Genomic DNA, 9199 nt, shown 5'->3' on the forward strand with positions numbered 1-9199 from the left:
ATTGATTAATCAAATTGACCCAAATGTCTAAATTTGTAAAGGACATAAATTTAATTTTACAAATCTATCTTATCGGATCAACATTTTGATTCGGTTCAATTGAATTAAATCGATTTATTTAAAAAATATATATTTTAAATTATTTAAAACTATAAATTGATTAATCGAATCAAACTAATAATCAATTCAATTAGGTAACTCCAAATTGATTTGGTTTTAAATTATATTATTTTAATCAAATCAAATCAAAAATTAATTTAATTTGGTTTGATTCTTAATACTTAGTTCGAATTAGTTTAATTATTAAGGTGATAAGAGATCATTTGGTTGATCGATCAGTCCGTAGATTCGTGATAAATTATCTCCGTATGGTTTTGTCCTTTTAAAGCATGTAAGCTCCAAAATGTGTTTTTAAGGGTAAGAGAGACGTGACAAACTTACGAGCAAATGGTCTTATCAGTGCTCCCTCGAGAGTGAGTTTGCTCGATCGAGGTGCAAGTCTCCGGTCTTCCTTTTAGCGTCAATCTTATAAGGGACCATTTGGTTGGCCGGCCATTAGTGCAGCCTGTAAGTTTACGAGAAATTATTCGCTTTGGACGATAGGTGTACCTGCATGATTTTATCCTTTCAGAACATATGAACTTCAAAAAACATATCTGAGGATAAGAGAGACTTGACGGAATTATGAGTCGTTGATTCCTATATTCATATGTAAATGATCTTATCGTAAGATACTAGTCTATCATAAAATTTTAGATTTATTCGCATGTAATCACAAGAACGATTAAATCAAACACGACATGTAATCACAAGAAATAAGATCGATGATGGCGACTTGTTTCTATCAAGTGCACCGAATAATGTAGATTATGAACGACATGAAACACTGATATGATGATGATTGCTAAATAGTACAAGTGTGAATTTTTTTTCAAAGTGGAGAGGGGTCCACCACTACTTTATTAAAACCACTCCAAAATCCAACAAAAGGGAAATGACTCCATTTGTTTGCATCGTCAATGCTCATTCTTCGGCTGTTGTTAGTGCCTCACGTCTCCTCTTCGTCTTCATCTTCTCTACAACATCATAGTGATGCCTGATTGATTGATTGATTGATTATAGTTTTCGTATGTTTATCATTTTTAAGTTGGAAAATAGCACGTTTAACGCTCCAATTTTATGTTACATTTTTACATACACTTCTTTTAATTTATATGTTATTATCACACACACACACACACACACACACACACACACATATATATATATATATATATATATATATATATATATATATATATATATATATATATATATATATGTGATAATAACATATAAATTAAAAGAATTTTACTATACATATCAATGAGATTATTACAGAGGTACAAAACTTACTCATTAATTAGATAATTAGTCCATCGTAATTACGACCGGCTTTACTTGCCTATATAAAGGGCGAGAGATCCTAATCTCCGTCGAAGTCCTTTTACCGCCGCTTACGTCCGATCTTCCCCTCTCTCTCTCTCTCTCTCTCTCAGAGGTTGGACAGAGGGTTGGAGAACCCAGAGTTCCTCTCTTTATAGGTAAGCGCGGATGAATCGATGGATACCTTTCTCAGATTCGCTGCGGATAACTAAATCTTGGGGCTCTTTTGCTGGGTTTTGTTGCTGGTGTGAAGCCGCTAAATTTAGAGAACGAGTGTAGAACGCTGGCGGCTGACCACTTCATCTGTACTTCCTTCTAGTTCTTTTCTCAATAATTCGGATCTTTTTCTATGCTCTGATTTGTGTTATTTTTGTTCCTTTTCTTTTCATTTGAAGTTGTAATAGTAGAATTCTGCATTCAGAATTTGATGAATTGAATGTTGAAGGATCTTCGTGGTAGGTGGAAAAGGCATTTGGGTTTGGATTGTGCAACGGGAAAGCTGAAATTTATGCTGAGATGATTCTCTTCTGTTCTAGATTTGGAACCTAGAGTCTGATGCTTCCGGAATTCTGCTTATGTTGGAATAGGTGTTGGTAGGTAGGCTGCTATCTTAAGTGCTTGTTATTGTCGAGACTAGCTATTGATCACTAGTGTTTTGTGACTTTTGTCCACCTATGGTACAGTTGCGGTCTTCATCAGTAGGATGTCACTACCAATCTGGAATTTTAGATCCTCTGAGCCCATCAATTTCCAACGACTTACAGCTGTACATCATTAAGAGTTAGCGATTTCATACCTAAATCTTAGCATCTTCGTTTTCCAGCCTGTAGATTTGTAGCTTCCCGGAGAGGGTTTGCTACATAGTCAGTCTCAGTTTTCTCACACATAAAATCTCTATTTGAGCAAAATTTAGCTCTTTTTAATTTTTGGCTCAGTCTGCACCTTGCTTGGATATGGATAGAAAGTTTCAACACTGTTTTGTGCATTATATTTTTTGCCTATTGTTTGGTGATCAAAGGGACATAATAGTAGATGTTTCTAGTTCTTCTTGCAATTTATAACTTTTAGCAAATGGCATATCTCTCTCTTTGGTACTGTATCATTCAGTCATGTGTGTTTCTGGGAGATACTGGAAAACAATTATATAATTCGAAGATTATTCTAACTTGAGCATAATTATTGAGATAACAGTGATATGAATGTTTATTTGTTATGCGACTATTCTTTGTAAAGCATGAACTGCCTGAAAATTGTAGGTTACAAACTTATTGTACTATCTTGAATCTACTTTCCATTTATTATCTTTAGTCTTCCTCATTGATCTAGCATGTGATGCCGACCCCTCTGATTAAAGGTGAATTACATGCTGCTCTTTCTATACAAGGCTAACTGAATTGTTGAGCTCTTGATTATGAGCCGAGGAACATATGACAAGCCTGTTATGTGATGTAAATAATTTGCATGATTGTGTGCAATGAACTTCACCTTCTGTCGAGCTAATTAAGCATATGATTCTTTTTCTCATGAAGTCAGATATTGCTTACATCAGAATGTGATTTTATTTTATTAATGGTTGTTGTAGTTTTTGTCAGAAAACAACAACAAGATTATGAATGATGCTTCTGTATCAGAAGGTCAATTATGGAAAGATTACTACAAATGAAATTAGCTAAGGCTTCTGTTACCTCCATGTCCTTTCTTTTCGTCAGGAAGAATTAACTCAGTTAATCATATGACAATTTCGACTTCTTGAAGGATATTAACTTTTCTGTTATGTTTTATTTGATCATTCTAAGCTTTAACATTGGGTATCGGGATACCTCACTCAAACAGATTCAGATGTAATTTTTCTGTTCTCAAATTTCTGTTTCATGAGATTATACAAGCTGTTTTAAAGTTTCAGTCCTTTGGTCTATTTAAATTTCTTTGTCATACTCATATTGTGTGTTTCAGAAGACAATCATGGCTGATATGGATTATCTATTCTGTGCTATCTTCTAGATATGCAGACATCACTTGGACATCTGTCTCGAAAAATCTGATAACATAGCAGGGATCAATGCGATGAACTGAAATGAAGACCTCGGAAGTGAGATCCTCCACTTGTAATATTACAGATCTATCCTTCCAGAGTTGTTTGTCTCACTTTTGTCGTAATCTATTTACATTGCCTGGCCATGTTTCTACAATATCTGTATTTAAAATTCCCAATCGTATGTTTTTTCCCTCCCTGCTCCTTTGATTAGCTGGCATCAGAACAAATTGAAATGTTCTAAGTCCTTTAGTCATTTTAACAAACAGATTTCTCCACATTTGTTAACTCTTTTGTTTAGTTGCTTCACAAATTTTGTGAAGCAGATGTTTTGTTCAGTCATGTTTGTTATTGTTGATCATATGTTCTTTAGAGATTTTAGGATCTATCTTTATACTATTGAAGAGCTCTGGTCATTTGCTGGTCTGAAATTTCTAGATATATGCCGATGGGAATCACATGATCTTTCTTTCTTGCTTCACTCTTCAGATCTTTTTCTTATCTATTCCTCATCTCTTAATCAAGCAAAGTTTGCACAGAATCCTCAGAACACAGAAGAATTACAACCATCATCACAAGCTTCAAATGAAATTCAACCTATTCATCAAAATCCTCTAGTTGCTGAGACTCCAGGACCAAATCCGTGTTCATCATCCATTACAAATAGTCAGAACAGAAATGTTTCCCGTGAAGACATTGAACTTGTAAGTCAACATACCATTAGTTTTAACCACTTGTAGGAGTTTGTCTCTGTGGAACTTATTGGTTGAAGAGGATATCTTTTTTCATATGGTTGCCCTGCCCCATGGTCGTAGGTGCCGCTAGCATGCTATGCATACCTGCCTGCACATACTTGCTGGCACCAAACAATCACACGACAACAGGCCAGGCAGCACTCCATGCCAGCGTGTAATACCTGGACATGTTCTTGGGCTAATACACAGCACAGCATGACCTGTACTATGCTACCAAGCCATGGGCAGAGGCAGGGCACTTGGTACCTTGATATTTTCTCTTTTTCACTACCTTATTTTTTGTTCTTACTCTTGCAGGTCCAAAACTTGATAGAACACTGTCTACAACTGTATATGAACAGAGGAGAGGTGGTTAGAACTCTGTCCGATCGTGCTAGGATAGAACCTGGTTTTACTACACTAGGTGAGCCTTCTATCCTTAGAACTTATGCATCCATGCAATCTAACCTTTAATATATGTTTGTGTAAGTGAATTTGGTAAGGTTTTCTCATCATAGTTAGACATGTTTGTTGTTTGTACTTGTCAAAACATTTGAAGAAATGCTGATAAGATCTTTTATGCTTTATGATTATTCTTCTCTGGTTCAAGCATCTGATACACATATATCCCCTACATGCGTATGTAGTAATTGTATCTTTACACGGTGTATAATTCAAAAGATGTTTATGCTTATGGGACATGCATCTACAATTTAATTTCTAATTTTTGTAAAGAAATGTTGGCAGTTGCTTTTGAAGAGTTCTACTTCAAAATTACGAACGTAAAGTTCGATATAAATGCCATAAGGCACAATTGACAAGGGCAAGAAATGCTCATGAAAAACACACAGTTTTGTGAGAGCCTAAAAATGAAAATAAACTTTATTTTGGTCTGATGCCCTTTGTCTGTTTGCAGTTTGGAAGAAACTTGAAGAAGAAAATCCGGACTTTTTCAGGGCATATTATATAAGGCTGAAACTGAAAAAGCAGATCATTCTTTTCAATCATTTACTGGAGCACCAATGCCAGCTGATGAAATGTCCTGTCCTACCTAATGTTCCATTGGCTCCAATACATGGTGGCATTCATGCTGGGCCCGGTAATTTCTTTAACTTGAGAACCTGTCAAGATGATAACTGTTCAAAGATTTCAGAAGCTATCAAGTGAGATGCTGATTATTCTTTATTTTGCAAACTCTGCTGTACATAGAAAATTTTGTATTGTTATTTTCTTGTGAAGTCGTGTTCATAACTGTGATCCTGGTTCCATTGGTTGACAGGAGTATGCTCCATCAATCTACAAAATTTCTTTTTTTTGTGACCTTCGAATCTTGCTGCTTTGTCCTTAATGTTCATTGAGAATCGTACATCTGTATGAGTGGGATGGGTGGGCTTGGGGCTAGTGGAGGGCCATGCAAACCATCCAAACCCCTGGCTGCAACCTTCCTTTATGCTCCTTTTATTGGGTCAAGTTCACCTATTAAAAAATGACTATTCTCTACCAAATCCTCTGGCATTGCTAAAAAAATTTTCGTCCATGGATAGCTGGGTTTTTGTTGTTATAGGATTCTGTAGGTCTAGTTCTGATTATACCAAGATTCCACCATCCAGCTATCCTAATCTGATATACATTCTTTTTTATAAGTGAGATTCTGAATCCAGTTTCTAATGATTTTAGCACTTGTCAAACTTGAATGCTTTCAAATAGTTTGTTGGTCCTATACTGGAATCATGTGTGTAAGACAACCTGTACCAGCATTGCCCTTTTTTTTGACCTCCTGTTCTGTTTTACTTGTCACCACTTCTTAATGACTTTAATCCTCTAATGTTCTCATTAAAATCACATTACTACTCAGATAAAAGCTTCTTCTGTATGTCAATTACGACAATGACATTAAGAAAAAGTTGAAGAGAGATTTTTTGACTGCAGTATATGCTTATTTCAACAGTAAGTTATTCTGCATCTGTGCAAGTTTTCATATTCATCTATAATGTAGATGACCTTAGTACTGTACATCTTTCTTTCATTTCCTGCACTGATTATATGTTCAACAAGTTCATGGCAAGCTGGCTTATTGCTGTCAAGTTAAGTCATATCAATTTTATCCAATTGCTTATCTACTTTAACTCACAAGGAAGCAAATAATCACAGCTGATTTGCAAAACCATGTGGCCAAATGCCATTTTCTTCTCATCCCATTTTTTAGGCCAAATACATGCAATCTGATTTTCATAATTTATCCTGTTTCACCAATTAAGGAATTGCTTTCCTGTCGAACCATTTGAATAAGCTTTTCTTTGCCTCTTTTATTACTTCACTTGTATGTTGAACTTCCTGGAATGTTATTGCCATAAGTTATAGTTAAATTTTCTAAACCTCGGTATTTTTTTGTATTAAATTTTGTGCAGATAGTAAAATAGTCAGTACTTTAATTAGGTTGGTTTTTTTTTAATCTACAAATATGATTCTTATTAAAAAGCTGTTATTATCATCTTTAAGAACCACATAAATTTAGTTTGAAGCACACAGTTAATCACTTACTCAAAGACAACCTGTTTTCAGTGCAGTTAACAGTATGCCTTTGGGGTATCCAGTTCTTCAGCAACCTGCAATGACGACTACAGGTCAGCCACATTTTGATCCTGTAAGTTGTGTATTGTCTAGCTGCAATGTGGTTAATGGTATTCCTGCTCCTGGAAGATATCACCCGATTCATGTAAATTCTGGAAATGTGTAAGTTCATTTGTTGCAACTTCTTTAGCATTGCTACAATTCTTTTACATAATTGCTATATATCGTAAAGGAGACATCAAGTAGTGGAGGATTGGAACTTAAACAACATCATATATCAAAAGAAATGATAAACTATTTTTTATGGTTTGGACAATCTTTTGAAATTTTAGTGGAACTCTGATGCAGGAAGATAACAGATGATATGTTCCAAGTTAGTTCTTAGAGGAGTCAAAGTTGTCAAACTTGAGTCAAATTGAGTTTTAGGCATGTAGTGTCTTTGGAGATTTTCAATTAACTTGTTCTCTTGTGGCTATTTTAAATAGGAAAAAATTGAGTTTCATTGTTAATTTATGAATTATATTTTTATTTTATATAGTCAGTCTGACGAACACTTCTTATGATTATTGCAGCATTGTGATTAATGATCACAAACCTGAAGCAACTCCTGCAACTGCTCCATGTGGTGCCATATCATCTTTGTCAGAGATGGCTGCAAGTCCTGCATCAGTGGCATCAAATAATCATTTTCCATTCACTCCATCTGAGATATCTGGGATGGGCCTGGATGCATCAACACTTGAAACAACCTTAACATCTGATGTGGCAAGTATGGGAGAGTTGCAACTCAGTCAAGATTGTGCCATTGGTTCCTCGAGAGATTCACTGGGTTCATTAGGACCACTTTGGAACTTTAGCATTACAGACTTAGCAACTGATTTGGCAAATTTAGGAGGTAAGCGTTTCTCAGAGTACACCAGTTGACATTTAATCTCAACACTTGTAGGGCAATGCTAGCTAATTGTTCATGGCTTAAATCTACAGATAGTCTGTGAATACATTTCTGAATTTGTTCCTGGTGTCTCTTGCAAACGAACTAAAAGCCTAATGAGAAATTTAATGAGAACAAAGATATGTGTATATACTTAATTCATCTAAGATTCATTATGATGATAATTGATGTTTCTCATCTTGTTGAAAATACATACATGAGCCCATAATTTCCATTACCTATATTATCTTCATGTAACTTTAACATAGAGTGATAGCAACTTTTATCATGTGCTAACAAACTGATTGAAACCTATGTTCAGACACGTCCTATATGTTTATTCTTCTGAATGGTTCCTATCAAAATCTATGGACTGCTAACTAAAATATTTGTCATCTGAAACATTATTAAGATAATAAGATATCAACATGCACCCTACCATTCAGACCACAATCTTGATTATGCTAGAAATTTTTGGGTATGGGTTTCCTCGTTAAATTGCTAACTATGTGGATGCCTTTTCTGGTTATGACATCTTATTCCTGCTTGGTTGGTTGAAGATCTCGGAGGTCTCGAAAACTACACCAGCTCTCCTTTCCTGCCATCAGACTCAGACATCAGGCTTGACTCCTCAGAGCACGATGACACAAGTAAATGAACCATCCCTTTCCTATAGACTTGATCTTTTGCATGCAACTTTAGGATCTTTGCATGGTACAAAACTGTAACTAGTCCTGATCTTTCTGCATTCTTAAAATGCGTTCCACTTGGAATGATATTTATTACATCTTCCCAAGAAGGAGATATTAATGGAAATACTTTGTTAGATATTACATTTTCTGAAAAGAAATAAGTTGATAGCTGCACCCAAACTCATGAAATCGCTGACACACTCAATTGTTAAATCATGTTTCAGTTGAGGAATACTTTGCGGAAGCTATAACTGCACCATCCTCTCAACCAGATGAAGAGAAATCTTAGGGATGTGGAGACAATTTTGCCGACTTCTCATTTACCATAGGTCGCTTACGACTTGCATTGCAGGCTCTTCATGTTGGACTTTGATGCCAAGCACTGAGAACACCCGGTAGGTGCTCTTTGAATAAGGTTCTCACCATCTTTCTTTTATTTGAATCATGGAGGTAGCAGACAGGATGTCATTTTTCTGGTCTGTCTTCCGTAATGACATTGGAAATGTGTTGTTGAACTTGAAAACCAAATTCATGAGCTATGCTTTTGTAGTTCGCTATCATGGACATCGATTTGGTGAAATAAATCATGTTGAGAGTCATCAAGTCGTCAACGTTTACTCTTCTAAAAGATTAAATCTTTTCCATAATTGGGACTTCGACAGAGATAAGTAGGCAAGAAGAGATCTTCCCACCGATGAATCGAGAGATAATAAATAATCTGAGCTTCATTCTCTGTGTCACTTCGTTGACGAGCAAAAACCGACGAGAAGAAGGCGACTTTCAAAAGTCAACCTGCACGAGAAAGATTCCGCTG

The 9199-nt window shown here is 35.6% G+C and overlaps 1 protein-coding gene across 26 annotated transcripts; it reads left to right on the top strand.

The window, feature by feature from the left end:
* Positions 1–1480: 1480 nt before the first annotated feature.
* Positions 1481–8984, top strand: LOC135640514 (uncharacterized). Of its 26 annotated transcripts, none has more exons than XM_065155004.1 (11): positions 1481–1730; positions 1885–2018; positions 2109–2205; positions 3427–3514; positions 3988–4161; positions 4510–4615; positions 5108–5354; positions 6754–6924; positions 7335–7657; positions 8254–8343; positions 8610–8984. In XM_065155004.1, exons 4-11 carry the CDS (start codon positions 3500–3502, stop codon positions 8672–8674), a joined length of 1191 nt encoding a protein of 396 aa, XP_065011076.1. In that variant the 5' UTR covers positions 1481–1730; positions 1885–2018; positions 2109–2205; positions 3427–3499; the 3' UTR covers positions 8675–8984. The 26 variants fall into 26 exon arrangements, with proteins under 26 accessions (XP_065011076.1, XP_065011085.1, XP_065011077.1 ...); XM_065155013.1 differs by having other exon boundaries at positions 3997–4161; XM_065155005.1 differs by lacking the exon at positions 2109–2205 and having other exon boundaries at positions 1885–2022.
* Positions 8985–9199: the final 215 nt, after the last annotated feature.

This window comes from Musa acuminata, chromosome BXJ3-6, assembly GCF_036884655.1.
Source record: "Musa acuminata AAA Group cultivar baxijiao chromosome BXJ3-6, Cavendish_Baxijiao_AAA, whole genome shotgun sequence".
Taxonomy (NCBI): Eukaryota; Viridiplantae; Streptophyta; class Magnoliopsida; order Zingiberales; family Musaceae; genus Musa; species Musa acuminata.